Here is a 17,747-nt window from a genome sequence, read left to right as displayed (position 1 = left end):
CCCCCCCCCTAAAAAAAAGAGAATGATTGCCTTTTCTGTGAATAACATTGCGCATGGCACTGAAGGAGGCATGTGCAATCACTCATTGTGGAAATCGCCAGTGGTTCATGCTGAGAGCACATAAAACTCTCAGCTAAATGGGAAATGGTGACTCACACTGCAAAGGTTAATGCCTCCCTGTTGGAGTTCAGTTATGGGGAGCAATGTCACCGGAGACCATTGTCTTTTATTAGCATGGCTGTTCCTCCCAGTAGGAAGGATTATAGAGCAAAGGTGAGCAAAACGTCACCCTCTTGTAAACATGAATCTATACTTAGGCAAGATTTTTAAAGCAGGCTGTTGAAATAATGCCCTCTCCCTCCCCTTTATCTTTTATTATTAAAAATGCTTTTCCTATGGTTATTAGAGAGCCTGAGGGAGGACTTGCAGGACATTTTTCCCCTTCAAAAATGACATAAGTAGGATTAACCATCTCACACTTTGACAATGCCCTTTGTATTGTTTTAGAAACGCAATAGGTGGGATAAATATTTGAGCGAGAGCAATCCTATTACAAGCCTGGGCCAGCTCCTCTTAAACCTTCATCATGTTGCTGATTATTGAGGCAACTACAGTATTTGTAATTACAAGAGGACACTGCAACAAAATATGCTTCTGTTTTGTGCTCCTACCAGCCAGCTCTGCAGCCTTTCATGTTTTTTTCTTTTCTATTCCCTGCCTCCATTTTTTTTTTGTCCTCCACTCCAACAGTTAGCTGGCATTCCATGATACTGAGCATGCTCAGTCCTCATTGGGCTATTTGGGGGCTACCCGCTCCCTTTAGGATTTCCTCCATGTTGGAAATAAAGCATTATCCTGGAAAAAAGTGACAAGTGGGGTGCTACAGGGTTCTGTCCTGGGCCCATTGTTGTTCAAAATCTTTATAAATGACTTGGATGAAGGAATTGAGGGGATGGTCATCAAATCTGCAGATGACACTGTTATACTGTGTCCCGTTCTGGGCACCACAATTTATGAAGGATGTTGACAAGCTGGAATGTATCTAAGCCTTATGAGGAACAGCTGAGTATGTTAAGCCTGGAAAAGAAGAGACTGAGGGGAGATATGATAGCCATCTTCAAATATCTGAAGGGCAGTCACAAGGAAGATGGAATAAGCTTGTTTTCTCCTGCTCTGGAGGGTAGGACTCAAACCAATGGCTTCAAGTTACAAGGAAGGAGATTCTGACTAAACATCAGGAAGAACTTTCTGGTAATAAGAGCTGTTCCTCGTTGGACTGGTCTCCCTCGGGAGGTTGTGGACTCTCCTTCATTGGATGCTTTTAAGCAGAGGTTGAGCAGCCATCTGTCATGTATGATCTATTTGAGATTCCTAGCATTGCAAGATGTTAGACTAGATGGCTCTTGAGGTCCCTTCCAACTCTACAATTCAATGATTCCATGATCAATGCTTGCAATAAGTTACCTGAATCAGTGGAGGGTGACAGAAAGACAACCTGGCCAACTTAGAACCACACCTCTAAGGAACAACTTGGATTTGAAAGTAAAGTATGTGTGGCTGCGATGGAATGGTATATAATTAGCCCTGTTACATTATCTGGGTCTCAGATGCCTAATCCAACTTCTGTGCCCACCCCCTTGTGATTAGGTGTCTAAGAGGAAATCGTTTTTAAAATATGCAGTGGGAAGCAACTTCAACGTGTAATGTTACGTGTCTAAGGGTGTTTGAAGAGAAGACAAGCATCACAAGAAAATGTCAAGGGGGAAATCTAGCTTAAATATCTTGAAAGTTAACCTTTAAGGACACACACTGTAGAAACTGCTACCCTTTCAGGGCGTACTCAAGGGCACAGTACCGACACCTCTTTTGTTGTTGTTAAAAAGTTTGGCACTTACTGCAACAACTTCATGGTGAGTACTGGCATCTATTTTTCTAGAAAATCTTTCAAATTATTTAAGCTAGATTCCACCCCCACCCCCCGCCGACATTTTCTTGTGAAGCTTGTCTTCTCTTCAAACATCCTTATGTTAATAACAGCCCTGCAAGTTAGGTGAAGAGGGAGTAACAGGTCCAGTATCCCCTAGTGAGCTTCATGGTTGAAGTGGGGTTTTGAATCTACATCGCCTCAGTCTTGGTCCAACATTGGGTGGGATGTTTTCAATGCATTTCACCTCTCCTTGGCTTTATTGTACAGTGGTACCTCGGGTTAAGTACTTAATTCGTTCAGGAGGTCCGTTCTTAACCTGAAACTGTTCTTAACCTGAAGCACCACTTTCGCTAATGAGGCCTCCTGCTACCGCTGCGCCCCCGGAACACGATTTCTGTTCTCATCCTGAAGCAAAGTTCTTAACCTGAAGCACTATTTCTGGATTAGTGGAGTCTGTAACCTGAAGCGTATGTAACCCGAGGTACCACTGTATTTATGTGAGGTTGGTTTTTTTTGGTTGCAAGTCGCTTTGGGTTTTGCCTTGTGCAAGAAAAAAAAGCGACTAACAAATGTAACAAATAGTAATGAATAAATAATGCCGCTGAGATGATCTCCCTCTCTTTCTTTTTAAAGAGAAAGGAAAACAGTAACTCCCTAATGAAGCCTTGGGCTGTTTCCTTCATTTGACCAAGGCTGGTGGCGCCTCTGCATCCAGCTGCAGGACGTCATCAGTTCGAACGCTGCCCTCCAGGCAACCAGGAAAAGGGGCTCCATGGCAACGCCTAGGAACATTGAGCACGCGCGAGGAGCAGGAGGAGGAGACCATTGACGTAACCTTTCGCTCCTCCCTCCGTCCCTCGCAGTTTTTTTTACGTCGCTTCTTTACATGCTTGCGCACGCGTACTAGCGCGGAGTGCAGGACCCGGAAAGAGGGGCCGGTTTGCTTTACGGCGGCGCTCGGCGTTTTCCCTTAACAAGCATGGCGTCCGGGTTTGAAAGCGAGAGGACTCTGGCGGCGCGCAAGGAAGAGAGGCGCCGCCACCGCGAGGCGCTGCTACAGCAGGTGACGGACCGGCTCGGCTTGTCAGCCCGTTGCTGGGCCCTGTGCTCACCCCACTTCCGAAGGAACCCTCCTTCTCCTCCTCCTTTCTCTCTTCCCTCCGCGCCCATTCAAGCGTCGAGGGGACGTTTTTCACCCCTTTTTTGTCTTCATTGTGTAAATAACATGAGGTTCTCGCTCCCCCACCCCCCTTCAGCCCTTGTTTTGAATCGCCCCCCCTCCCCCAGGTAATAGGGCCATTTCCCTATTTCGGAACAGCAGCTCTCTGCAACGGCAGGACATGTTTAAATTCCTCTGTGATTGCAGGAAGTATCCCCGAGAACTCTGGGAAATGTAGTTCTCGGAGTGGGGCTAAGGACCCCTGCGTGGTAGTTCTGAGCACCCTTCCCAAACCGCAGGAGTCCTTGGGTGAGGAGGTGGGAGAGGAGCAATTGCAGTTAAAACTAGTGACAAGCCAATGCGGGTTTATCTTTTTTTGGGGCTGCCCTCTTACATTTAGGACATCTTCATGAGGACGTTTGTCTCCATCTATGAATCCTTAGGTCTTATATTTTTTTAAGTTGAATTCAGGAAGTACCCTTCATCCGAAGATCACAGGGCCGGGATATACGTTTATCACCTGCGCATTTATCGGCTGAACTTCTGTGGTTTCTGTGTATGCATTTCCACCTACAGTCATACCTCAGGTTGAAGTAGCTTCGGGATAAGTATTTTCGGGTTGCGCGCTGCGGCGACCCGGAAGTAATGGAGCGTGTTACTTCAGGGTTTCGCCGCTCGCGCATGCGCAGACGGTCAAAATGACGTCACGCGCATGCGTGGAAGCAGCAAATCACGACCTGCGGACGCAAGTTGCGTTTGCTTCTGCATGCGAACGGGGCTCCGGAACGTACCACTGTACTAGGGGTTAACCGGTCCTAAGTGTTGCTTTGTACATCACATAGCTTTCCTACACAAAAGTTACTTGTGTGAAAGAAATTGTTTGTAAACCCCCCCTTCATAATTTTGTCCAGTGTGGTGATTGCACGTGCACCAAATAGATGAATTGTGTGTTAAGGATTGTTAGGAAAGGGATTAAAAACAAAGCCACCGATGTCATAATGCCACCATGCACATCTATGTTGTGACTGAACTTGAAGTGCTGTGTACAGTACTAGTTTCCACACCTTAAAAAGGAAGCTGGAGGGCTGGAAAATGTTTAGAAAAGCACAAGTAATATGAGGATAGCTTTGGTTGATTGTCGGTTGGTTCTGTGGGGTTTATCCTTTGGGGGAGATATTCAGTAGAGATTGATCTTGTCATACATTCTGTTTCACATCTATATGAAGCTGTTGGGAGGCGAATCTGGGGGTGATGACATCCAACTTCGTTATAATTATTTATATTTATTACTTGCTTTACTCATAAAAGTGACTCAAAATGACTTACAGCACGGTATTACTGCTAGAACCATTTAAAAGAAGCAAGCCAATGAAAAGGCTTTAAAAAAATCTATTCCAATAAAAGAGAGGTCTTATGGAACCTGCCCCATTAAAAGAGGTCACAAGTTCTTGAAACCCTTCAAATAAGGGTGAAAAGCCCAGGTAAAAAGAAAAAGTTTTGCCAGGTGCTTAAAAATTAATCAAAATGGTGCTAGGTGATCCTCCCTGGGTGGAGCATTCCCCATAAGTGGGGAGCTACCACTGAAAAGGACCATTCTTGTGTTTCCAGCTTCTGACCTCTTGTTGATGGGGACCATGGTGATGGGTCTCAGATGATAGTTGCAGATGACCTTTGTGGGGCACAAGCCTGGGCTGCCCATATGACAAGTCCCCACCCTTTCGGCCTTGGTGATGTGGTGCAAAGGAAAGCAGAGCAATACATTTGGCTCTAGCTTGACTGCAGGAATTGTTGGAAGGAGGCATACAAGGCGCCATCCAACCATCTTAGGGACTCCACTCTGGAATTGTGTAGGGTTTACTTCTTAGCTTTTTCTTCTCCTGAAGATGTCCTGAAAGGCAGCAGCTACAGATTTTCCTCAGGGTTTGCTCCCGAAGTCTTTCTCATGAATCGAGTATAGCCTCAAAGTAGTGGAGTGTAGGGACGCGGGTGGCGCTGTTGGTTAAACCACAGAGCCTAGGACTTGCTGATCAGAAGGTCGGCGGTTCGAATCCCCGCAACGGGGTGAGCTCCCGTTCCTTGGTCCCTGCTCCTGCCAACCTAGCAGTTCGAAAGCACATCAAAGTGCAAGTAGATAAATAGGTACCACTCCAGCGGGAAGGTAAACGGTGTTTCCATGCGCTGCTCTGGTTAGCCAGATGACCTGGAAGCTGTCTGCTGACAAACGCCGGCTCCCTCGGCCTATAGAGCGAGATGAGCGCCGCAACCCCAGAGTTGGTCACGACTGGACTTAATGGTCAGGGGTCCTTTACCTAGTGGAGTGTATAGGATTACAGTGGTAGAAAAGGCACTCCCAAGTTGAGTTCTCCTTCTCTTCCACAACATATTGGATTATTTACTCCATGTTGTGATAGCACATGTTTTCCCAATTCCTGCTAGTGGCAGCCCATGGCGTGAAGGGAAATAGAATATCATGATTTGGGATAAGTCCCACTACATGTTAGTGGGAAAACACGATGCAAGGATGCTGTCTTCAGAAAAGGTCCCTTGACTGCTGTAACCCATAGTTGTGTTCTTAAAAGCAACAGTTTTCTTGGTTTGTTTTTTCTCGTTTAAATGATGGCAGTATGCAAAACACACGATCCAAGCAGCTTTGAACAAATGGCCTTCATACCTGATAAATGCAAGGTGGCATGGGGCTGAATACTGAGGAAGTTTGCTAGGGATGTTGCAACATGGCAGATTAAAAAATCCTTTAGTGCAGGTTGCCTTTCTGCCTTGGGGAAAGGCTATTTAGAACAGAGTTTCTACCCTGGAGAAGATCAGAATGTGTGAAAGAGAAAGTGACAATGCTTGGTTGTGTTTAGCTCATTGGTTTGGATTGGGGCATCAAAATAGAGACTGGTTTAGTAGAATTGCAGTTACCAGAGTATTTTTTGAAAACAGTTGTGGTGCCTGAGGGGATGTCATCATGGGTGCATCAGCTGGTGCTGTCAGACACTTTCAGCACCTGTACTAGTATTTCTGAAGGTATCTGATTACTGTGGAAACAAATGCAATGACCAGGTTTAATTTTGAATTGACGTTTCATACAAAAATAAAAAAATAGCTGTGTAGGATCTGCTTTAGCCTGTTAGACAGGAAATCATGAGATTAATTTAGTACTTGTGTATATTTTCTTGGAGGTAATCTCCATAGAGCTCAGTCAACCTGACTCTCATGTATTGTGCATAATATTGTAGAATTTAACAAATAATTAAGTTATTAGTATTAAAGATAAAAGTAACAAAATAGACTTAAAGCACCTGGGGTTTATTTATTAGAACTGAATTCCAATCATCCAGTAATTAAAAGGTTCCTGTTTGACAGTCCAAGTCACTATGTTTTCTCCTTCTGCCTATCCTTTGTAGATTTGCTTATGAATTCTATATATGATCTGTGTTTGAGAAGATGTGATGTATTTGCACTTAATTTTTATTTATATTGTAACTGAACTATGGTGTGAGCAGGCAATGGCTTAGATCTCAAGATCTATTAGTTATTTGTGGCTGAGAGGGATTTGGCTTCTGTTTTGGCTTAAACGTTTTCCCCCACCTGCCATGGCCTTGCAGGATATACCATTTTTAAAAGCGAGAGGAGTTTTAAAAGGAGTTTGTTTGATATGGTGTGGCATCACAATAACCCTGTAAATCATTGTTTTTAAATGCTACTGGTCCTCTCGGAGCTCTTTGTATCTCAGCCAGTGTTGGAGCAGATAGAAATTGTAGTGCATTTTACTGTTCCTTCAAGTGCATTAGAAATTCTTTTTCTATCCTGCTTGTGAAAAATGTGAGGTTTAGCATTGCTTCTGAGAACATTGAAGAGGGCCTCCTGGAAACTATGTCAACTCTCTCAGGAATATAGCTATAATTTTATGAAAAATGCTTCTCACTCCATAGAGATATTGGAGCTTTTGTGCAGGATTTAATAGACCATAATATTCCTTTGCCAAATGGTGGTAAAATGGTGATTTTCACTGAAATTTCATAGAGAAGGGGTTTTGAAAGCATTTTAAAAAGTGTCTTTTTGTCTCCATCTTTGTTACATTCGTTCTGTTTACGCAAGAACTTTCTAGAGTGGCTTCTATATTCATTTGCAGAGGTGAACATACTCAAATAGTTAACTTTTTGTCCTCCAAATAATGGAATATAATGGTGTTCCGTTTTCTGGGGTTTTTTTGCTTTTAAAATGTACTAGTTTTTCCACCTGCCTGCACAGTGGGGTTTCTAGAGTCTCTTCTTCCTCCAGGAGAGGAGGACAGTGATTTATGGGCTTTGGCGCTGCCTGCAAGGCAGGGAGGGGGAAAAAGTATGGTCAGAGCCATCAGAGATGGAGATGAGCACACAGGACATGTCGGAGGAAAAGGCTGTTCAGGTGAGTGACAGGCTAGTCAAATCCCTGCCATCCCTCTCACCTCTCTGTCTCCTAGAGCCAAGAGGGGCCTGAAGAGGGAAGAGCAGCGAGGGCTTCCATTTAGGAGAAGTCTCAGGTTGCTTGCGCGCACCCCGCCAGATGAGAGTGCAGAAGTTGGAGGGGAGTGTGGTCCCACTGTTGCAGCAGCTGCTCTGCAGTTACCACTCACTATACCGACAAGACATCTTATCCCCAACCCACCAATTATTACAAAACAAACTTTTGGTGTACAAAAACGCATAGGGTGGAATACAACATAGCACTCTTCTCATTGTTCTATCTGCGCAAGCACTGCAGCTTGCCAGATGGAACGATTCCTCTTCCTCTCCCTGCTTACGTGCTATTTTAGGGTTGCTCCAAGCCCCCACAAGCCAATTTTGGGGTGTGAGGGGAGGAAGGCCCCATTGCACAAGTGGAAGTCCTTGCACAGAGCTTCCACTGATGTGGCTGGTTAGGTGAATCTCACTCATGGCAGCAATTAAGCATAATTTATAGGCAGCCTATTTATCCACTTCACCTAGGGCAATTTAGTATTAAACAAGTGTTAGCAATTTCACTCCTTCGATGCTGCAGATGAGATTGTTGTAAATCAAATGCCTGTCTGGGACAAGTGTGGGAAACAGAATACTGTCTTATGTCTTCCTCTGTAATGTACTTTCACTTTTATTTGTTCTGTTTGTTCTCTCGGAGCTGGAGAGAACGGACACTATTATGCTTTTGTCTGTACATAGTGTGTAAATAAACAGTAGATTAGCTCTATGATGTCTCACTCTTCTTGCTGAGGAAGTGCCAGAAGCTTAGTGTGCATATATCATTCTGATGTATGTTGCTAGAAGCATACTGGAAGAGAAGGGAGATGCCTTTTCCAGAGTTGCGTGTACCGGAGGACCACTCTCTTTCCATCTCTCACCCAGATAGGACTGCACAGAAAGCCCACAATTTACACACATTTAAAGGTCGGCGGTTCGAATCCCCGCGGCGGGGTGCGCTCCCGTTGTTCGGTCCCAGCGCCTGCCAACCTAGCAGTTCGAAAGCACCCCCGGGTGCAAGTAGATAAATAGGACCGCTTACTAGCGGGAAGGTAAACAGCGTTTCCGTGTGCGGCTCTGGCTTGCCAGAGCAGTGATGTCACGCTGGCCACGTGACCCAGAAGTGTCCCGGCCTCTTAAGTGAGATGGGCGCACAACCCTAGAGTCTGTCAAGACTGGCCCGTACAGGCAGGGGTACCTTTACCTTAACTTGTGTACATTCAGCTTTACGTGCATGGTAAAAGATAAAATTAAAAAGGGGGTGGAAAATGGGATGTTCTGAGGAAAATGGCTTTGGCAGTCCCACCCACTATTGAACCCAGTGTGTTTTGACTATACATGATTTTGACTTTAGGCGCAATCCTTGGAATGTAACCCCTACGTAAACTGCTGGCTTCCTGTGATCTATACCTGTTCAGTTTCTCATGGAGTGGCATTCAGCATTATTGAAATACATTTTTTTTAAAGCTAGTAGTTGATCTTTTATCAGCATAAGTGACTGGATAAGGTACTGAAATATACACTTTCGTAGCCAAAGCACGAAATATGGTTGGTTTATGCCAAAGGTTATATAGCTGATCATGGTTCTTGCAATGTGAGGTTGTGTTGTCATGAACTTTGAAGATTATGTTGTGAAAATAGTGAGTCAGGAGCTGGAATTCATTGACACATTCCAAACATGACCTTCTGTTATCTTGGTATGTCCTCTCAGAAAGTGTTTAAGAATCTCTAGAGGCCATTCCACTTATGCAACAGCAAACCTAGCTACTAGAAGTTCCTGTTGATACATTTGTGCATTTGTGTGCGCACATCTGTGAGGTGCATTTAAAGCTTTAGACTTCCTATTGTGCCTGGAACAATAGAAGTTAAATGCAGCCAGGCTCATGACATGAGGCAAAATTACTGGAAGGTATAAATTAATCTGTAAGGGCAAAAGGAAAATTGGCAGGTATTTCTGCGGTATTGGACAGCACTAATGAGCTCTGGCTTAGAATGAAAAGCTTGCACCGGGTGAGAGTTGAAAAATGTGAAGTAATTAGGCTTGGCTTTTGTACCACAGGAAAGAAACCAGCAACTAGCAGGGGGATTTAATTATAAAATACAGAAGGGAAGAAAGAGATTGATGTCAGTAAGCTTTGTGTGATTGTATTAGGCTAATGGAACAAGAGGTCACTGCCTGATTTTTGTTTCTGCTTTAGTCTGGACGAAAAAAGTTTTCAAGGGGCTAGTTTAAATGAAAGTGTAACAGACCTGGATGTGGGAGTGATGGAATACTGTAATTTAGGAATGAAACATGTATAATGCAGCCATAAAAGGTAAAGGGACCCCTGACCATAAGGTCCAGTCGTGACCGACTCTGGGGTTGTGGCGCTCATATTGCTTTATTGGCCGAGGGAGCTGGCGTACAGCTTCCGGGTCATGTGGCCAGCAGGACTAAGCCGCTTCTGGCGAACCAGAGCAGCGCACGGAAACGCCGTTTACCTTCCCGCCGGAGCGGTACCTATTTATATACTTGCACTTTGACGTGCTTTAGAACTGCTAGGTGGGCAGGAGCTGGGACCGAGCAACGGGAGCTCACCCCGTTGCGGGGATTCGAACCGCTGACCTTCTGATCGGCAAGTCCTAGGCTCTGTGGTTTAACCCACAATGCAGCCATAGTCGCCTCCAAATGTTGTTGGACTACAGCTGTCATCCTCCTTGACCATTGACCTTCTCGACTGGGCTGATGGGAGTAGGAGCCTAATATCATCTAGAGGGCACTAGGTAGACAACATCAACATCCATCAACTACACCCACACTCACTTACGGACTCACTGTTAAGACCGTGTTCATGGAAGACAATCTTACTTGGCTACGAGTGATCGCCAAAGAAGAATAAAGAAGAGTAGGTAGAGAAAGCGCTGTAGTACACAGTTCTGCGATTAACACCCGAACTATGTTTTTGGCCTGGCATTAATTTCAATGAAATATCCCTGAGTGACCAAGCTTGTAATTGGACATCAAAGAGTAGTTCCCACATATCCTCCCCCCCCCCATCCCGGTTACTTCTAGTAATATAAACCACTTGGTCACACCATTGCTTTTTCCAGCTAATTTAATGAGGCAGGGAGATTTGTAGTACAGTGATGTCGCATCACATACTTTGCATTACTGGATATCTTTTGTGGGGTGGGGAGAGGAGACCGCAGCATAGGGCTGTTTGTTGGAGGAGGAGCTATACATCACCAGTATCTTCTAGTCTGGCCTGAAACCTGGTGACCAAATCTTTGCTAGCAAATCCTCCTGAATCCTAAGGGTGTGTGTATTTTTGACGGGCACAGAGTTACTTGAGGTACAATATTAGATGGTGGCTTCAAGGATGGCACCTGATTTGATGACCGATCAGGATGCCTGATGTGATTTCCTTGTTGCCGTTGTCTCACCACTGCCTTTCCTTACCCTTCTTCAGGAAGTCAGCCTGAAGATGTGAGGACAAAAATTGGGCAGGGCCTGCGTCCATCCTCCTTGGGCGTGTCTGCTTCTAACCTTACCTTTCTGCTTTGGGTGGGAAAGTATGGGGAGTGCTTCTAAATGCATCCTACTGCTCATACCTAGAAGTCCCCTTCCAACTTTTGTGCTAAACATGTGAAGGTTGGGTGTGTCGGGGGTAGCATACACTGAGATGTTGTAGGTTTAGCCTGCCCTGAGCCCCCAACACACGCCTAGCACTTGTGCGTTCAGATTGAATTTCTAAAGAGGGCACTTGTATTGCGGCATGTATAACCCCTGTTATCCATTTGGTAAAGGTTTTGTAGATAGCAATAGTGCTGATTTACATTGCTGTACTAGTTGTTGTTGTTGTTTAGTCGTTTAGTCGTGTCCGACTCTTCGTGACCCCATGGACCAGAGCACGCCAGGCACCTCTGTCCTCTACTACCTCCCGCAGTTTGGTCAAACTCATGCTGGTAACCTCGAAAACACTATCCAACCATCTCGTCCTCTGTCGCCCCCTTCTCCTTGTGCCCTCCATCTTTCCCAGCATCAGTGTCTTCTCCAGGGAGTCTTCTCTTCTCACGAGGTTGCCAAAGTATTGGAGCCTCAGCTTCACGATCTGTCCTTCCAGTGAGCACTTAGGGCTGATTTCCTTAAGAATGGATGCGTTTGATCTTCTTGCAGTCCATGGGACTCTCAAGAGTCTTCTCCAGCACCATAATTCAAAAGCATCAATTCTTCGGCGATCAGCCTTCTTTATGGTCCAGCTCTCACTTCCATACATCACTACTGGGAAAACCATGGCTTTAACTATACGGACCTTTGCTGGCAAGGTGACGTCTCTACTTCTCAAGATGCTGTCTAGGCCTGTCATTGCCCTTCTCCCAAGAAGCAGGCGTCTTTTAATTTTGTGACTGCTGTCACCATCTGCAGTGATCATGGAGCCCAAGAAAGTAAAATCTCCCACTGCCTCAATTTCTTCCCCTTCTATTTGCCAGGAGGTGATGGGACCAGTGGCCATGATCTTCGTTTTTTTGATGTTGAGCTTCAGACCATATTTTGCGCTCTCCTCTTTCACCCTCATTAAAGGGTTCTTTAATCCCTCCTCACTTTCTGCCATCAAGGTTGTGTCATCTGCATATCTGAGGTTGTTGATATTTCTTTCGGCAATCTTAATTCCAGCTTGGGATTCATCCAGCCCAGCCTTTCGCATGATGTATTCTGCATATAAATTAAATAAGCAGGGAGACAAAATACAGCCTTTTCGTACTCCTTTCCCAATTTTGAACCAATCAGTTGTTCCATATCCAGTTCTAACTGTAGCTTCTTGTCCCACATAGAGATTTCTCAGGAGACAGATGAGGTGATCAGGCACTCCCATTTCTTTAAGAACTTGCCATAGTTTGCTGTGGTCGACACAGTCAAAGGCTTTTGCATAGTCAATGAAGCAGAAGTAGATGTCTTTCTGGAACTCTCTAGCTTTCTCCATAATCCAGCGCATGTTTGCAATTTGGTCTCTGGTTCCTCTGCCTCTTCTAAATCCAGCTTGCACTTCTGGGAGTTCTCGATCCACATACTGCTTGAGCCTTCCTTGTAGAATTTTAAGCATAACCTTGCTAGTGTGTGAAATGAGTGCAATTGTGCGGTAGTTGGAGCATTCTTTGGCACTGCCCTTCTTTGGGATTGGGATGTAGACTGATCTTCTCCAATCTTCTGGCCACTGCTGAGTTTTCCAAATTTGCTGGCATATTGAGTGTAGCACCTTAACAGCATCATCTTTTAAAATTTTAAATAGTTCAGCTGGAATACCATCACTTCCACTGGCCTTGTTATTTGCAGTGCTTTCTAAGGCCCATTTGACTTCACTTTCCAGGATGTCTGGCTCAAGGTCAGCAACCACACTACCTGGGGTGTACGAGGCATCCATTTCTTTCTGGTATAGTTCCTCTGTGTATTCTTGCCACCTCTTCTTGATGTCTTCTGCTTCTGTTAGGTCCTTTCCACTTTTGTCTTTTATTATGGTAATCTCTGGTTCTTCCCATTCTGTTGTTTTCCTCTATTTGTTTGCAAAGACCTAGATCAGCCTACAGCCCTAGTGCAGCACTGCAGGTTGTAATGTTGCACTGGTACAGTGGTACCTCGGGTTACAAACACCTCGGGTTACAAACACTTTGGGTTACAGACTCCGCTAACCTGGAAGTAGTACCTTGGGTTAAGAACTTTGTCCCAGGATGAGAACAGAAATCGTGCGGTGGCGGCACAGCGGCAGGCCCCATTAGCTAAAGTGGTGCCTCAGGTTAAGAATGGTTTCAAGTTAAGAACGGACCTCCGGAACGAATTAAGTTCGTAACCAGAGGTACCACTGTACCTATAGTACCCCAGAGGTACTATAGCAGTGTCTGTACTCTATTGTAGGCATTTATTTTTCAGTGCAGTAGCTCACAGGACCAGATAGCGAACTTTTGTGAAAGCTTTTGTAAAATGAGTGAGGAGGTAACGTGGTGGAAGTTAGTGCCATTTTATCATTCCTTGGTTGAGTGAGTGAAGTGATGACCCAATAAATCATTGTGCTTTGGCTGATAAGCCACCAGGTGCTCAGCTTGTTCCACTGCATCCACTCTCTAACACTTTGCTTATGTTGCAAAATAAGAAAATGGGGAAATTTATACATATTTTGCACTTATGCTCAAACTCTGCTTTTAATATGGGCCCTGAATCTTTAAAGTGTTGCAGGATGACTTAATTATGTTTTTGTTATAATAGACTAGATTGGGAATTCAGTTTTTGCTTGTGTGGTCAGATATAACGTTACTTTTCAGATCTTAGTCCAGCTTTCAGTGAAGAAGCAATGATTGTAATTCTATTTTTAAAAAGCCGTTATCGCTATTCTAATGCACCAGTGGTCTGACAGATTAAAGTAACAAAGTTGCATACTTGCCCAGAATTAGAGTACTGTATTTCACCAAAGTGAAGTTGATTTTTCTCCTTTTCTCTTAATTAAGGCAAAAGTAGATTATGAAAAAGAAGAGCGACGCAAAGAACTGAAGCGACTGCGAGGGGAGGATACATGGATGCTGTCTGATGTGAATGAACGTTTAGAGGAATTGGGAAAGGTGATGTTTGTCACACCAACTAATAAAAACTTGTGATTAATGTGTAATGACTATGCTAAAGCAGCATCATATTAAATGATGCTGTTTTTGGCATTGCGGTTGTATTCATTTGTTCTGTAAAAAGGCTTTCACTTGTTCCTGTTGCAAAGGTATGCAGATAGGTAACAATGGTTTAAAGGCAAATATCAAACGTGCTTAACTGTCTGTTTCCTGATAGGTAACCAACTAAAACTAAAATATACCACCTGCTGAAATTCTCAGTGACTTCAGGATGAAAAAGAAAGTTTCACTATTTCAAATTAAAACACCAACAGTATAATAATAGTAAAAACAATGGATTAAAAAATTCTTGGCTAATGCCAAAACAAGCATCACTTACATAAGAGGCTCTCTATTCATTATTGTCTATTATATCTCTGAAGCCAGAGGCATCTGGGGAACGCCATCTGAAGAAGATATTAAGGACCATGTGATTCATATAGGAGAAGATGGAGGCTTCTTTAAACAGTAGATTAATATTTTAAACAAATCTTCTGCAAGATCCTTTTCTGTGATGGCCCCATCTTTGGGTATTTCCATTTACAGGATGTATGTAACTGTTTTTAACTGTTTTTAAATGGGTTGCTTGTATATACCTGCATGAGCTTTAAGACTGACACCTGAACCCCCAAGATCTCCTGGATTGAAGTTTCCCGCTTCATTGGAACATGTATATAATTTCTCACAGAAGGCAGCTGTGGACCCTCTTATAGCTTCTCGTTTAACTTTTCAAAACTGTGTTAATCTCTGCTAATCCAATCTGGGATACGATTCAGGAAATCTCATCATAACGATTTGAAGCTTCTGGGAAAATGGTTGCACAGCACTGGCTACGACTTATATCAACATACAGTGGTACCTTGGTTCTCAAACTTATTCTGTTCCGGAAGTCCGTTCCAAAACCAGAGCGTTCCAAAACCCAAGGCGCGCTTTCCCATAGAAGATAATGCAAAATGGATTAATCCATTCCAGATTTTTAACAACAACCCCTAAAACAGCAATTTAACATGAATTTTACTATCTAATGAGACCGTTGATCCATAAAATGAAAGCAATAAAGAATGTACTGCAGTCACACAGTCAGTCAATCAGTAGCTGAACTGGGTTCCACACAGTCACAAAAACAAAAAGAGCCGCAGAAATAAAAACGCAAAATAAATAGCAAAAACAGACAGATCTCAGTGTAACACTCAAAACGGAAGTGTGTAACTCAAAACGGAGCACATTCGGCTTCTGAAAAAAGTTCGCAAACCGGAACACTTACTTCCAGGTTTGCAGCATTCAGGTTCCAAGTTATTTGAGTACCAAGGCGTTGGAGAACCAAGGTACCACTATGTATGTTTATTTCACATGTAGATTCATATTGCTGTTTCATAAAATAAGGTGTGCCTTATTACTTCAAGTCTTGTAGCCTGACGTGTTGATATCGGTGTTTCTTTAGGAACATTCTGTTACCAAAAAGAAAAAAAAGGAGAAGCGTTCAAAAAAACATAAAAAAGAAAAGAAGAGCAAGAAGCATAAAGTTGAAAAAAACAATGATTCAACGGATAGCGCCTCTGTAAGTTTTAACAATCGGAGTCACCAGTTGGTCGAAAGCAATTGCCACCAGTATTTGACATTGTTGCTCATATATTTTTTATGTACTTCTAAAGGACAAATATGTTGTACGTTTAAAGTACTATTGCCAGTACAATACAACATAAATCCCTTTTAAAACAAAGAGTGTCGATTCAGTCTCTGCAGTAACTGGATAGCATCTGAATTAAGGCAAGGGCCAGTACTGGTAGCATTTTGGTGTCTCTTAAAAATCTTAATCTCTTGGGCCTTTGCTGGGCATTGATACCAATTGGGTGCAATAAGCATATCTGTTTGGGCTTAAAGTTGGCTGCAATTTTTTATTTTGTAAGAAAGTTTTAATGCGATCTTAATGTATTTTTCTACACCAAGAGAGCGCTTTCTCTGTTGTCATTATAAATCCTCTCAAACTCAACACCAGTGGCAGATACAATTTGTTCAGCGAATTGACAGAAAGTTGAATTCACAGCAGTACATCATCAAGTTAGCACTCATTCCTGCTCACATTTGCGGGTGTTTCTGGAAGAAGCAGAAATAAGAGGCAAATTCCTCACTGTGTCTCTCATCACATCTCTGTAGTAGCCTCAGCACAGATGTCAGTTAGCCATTAGATATGTTGTCCTGCCAGGCAGAATGCTTTTAGTGGGATGCTTGGGGAAGGAAAATATTTTTTTCAAATTTATTGCTTCTACTGATGCATTTTCAGTGGCTGTGATCTGTACCATAGTGCTGCTCAGGGGAAACATCATACAAAATTAGAGCATGTGTTTTGCATGTGCAAGGTTCTAGGTTCAGTTCTTGGTATCTCTAGTTAATGGACCTCAAGTAAGCAGAAGACTATTGAAGAACTACTGCCAGTCAGACTCCATTATACTTGGCTAGTTTCACCACTGGTTTGACTTTGTGTAAGGCAACTCCTTATATCTGATGGCCAGGATGTTTTCTCTTAGTCTGTGAATTTACTTTGACCTGGTCTTATTTCAGTGTTTAGGTTCTTCTCATATAAAATCAGGGGTTGACTCAACAATGCGGTTATATTTGTAGTAATTCAGTACTTCTGAATTAAATTTTCACAGGTTTTTTTTAAAGCCCATTAAATATAAAATGTAACATGAATCAGGAACTATGGAGAGACCTGGTCTTAATAGAGATATTGGATTCCTGTCTCATTAGAAATGCTAATCATGTGCATACTATCCCTTGCTTTTTCCTATAGGACTAATTGCAGTCATTAACAGTTGTCAGCAGGTTTACCATACCCATTGAGTCAATCACCCATCTCCTACTACCCTCCTGAGAAAAACCCCACCCCACCCTCCCACTATATATAAGGGTCTGGTGACTTCTGTTTCAGTGTATCTGAAGAAGTGTGCATGCACACATAAGCTTACACCAAGAACAAACTTAGCTGGTCTCTAAGGTGCTACTGGACAATTTTTTAAATTTTTAAAATGTATTTTGACATCAAAATAAAACAGTAGCATCAAAGATATGCAAAGCACAAAAACATTCTTAAAACTCGAAAGACTGGGAAAATTAAAAGGGCTTCACATGATAGCAAAAAGACTGCAATGTAGGCACCAGGTGAGTCTCTCTAGGGAAGCTATTCAATAATTGTGCTACCCTTGAAAACTTTATTTCCTCCCATCTTGCCTCTTTTGGCAGGGACCATAGAAGAGGGCCTCAGACGATGGTCTTATGGTCTGCAGGCATAAATGGAAAGACAAGAGTCTTCAAGTGACTTGGCCCCAAACGGTTTGATTAGGTTTCTCTCCTGAATGCCTTCTTAATTCTGCCCCCATCTCATTTAAAAGAAAAGAATTGAAATGCAGTATTAATGTTGCCTTTTCTCTCCTCACCCCCATTCTATAGTGCTATAAACCCAGTTTTGTAAGAATCAAATGATACTGGGAAAACCTGCCTCATTTTTAAGAGGTAATTTTAATACAGGAAAAATATACGTACATCATTATTCTTTGAAACA

The 17,747-nt window shown here is 43.2% G+C and overlaps 1 protein-coding gene across 3 annotated transcripts in view; it reads left to right on the top strand.

Moving 5' to 3' along the window:
- Positions 1–2,833: 2,833 nt before the first annotated feature.
- CWF19L2 (CWF19 like cell cycle control factor 2) overlaps positions 2,834–17,747 on the top strand; it is a 73,932-nt gene continuing 59,018 nt past the window's right edge. For all 3 annotated transcript variants that reach the window (XR_013392521.1, XM_077927041.1, XM_028726192.2), the window contains exons 1-3: positions 2,834–2,990; positions 14,039–14,149; positions 15,630–15,746. Coding sequence is in view for 2 of the 3 variants with exons in the window: in XM_077927041.1 (XP_077783167.1) it covers positions 2,907–2,990; positions 14,039–14,149; positions 15,630–15,746 (312 nt within the window). In the remaining variant the exon portion in view is untranslated. The remainder of the gene's footprint in view (positions 2,991–14,038; positions 14,150–15,629; positions 15,747–17,747) is intronic.

The sequence above is a fragment of the Podarcis muralis genome, chromosome 4 (assembly GCF_964188315.1).
Source record: "Podarcis muralis chromosome 4, rPodMur119.hap1.1, whole genome shotgun sequence".
Taxonomy (NCBI): domain Eukaryota; kingdom Metazoa; phylum Chordata; class Lepidosauria; order Squamata; family Lacertidae; genus Podarcis; species Podarcis muralis.
This window is presented reverse-complemented; position numbering and strand designations above follow the sequence as displayed.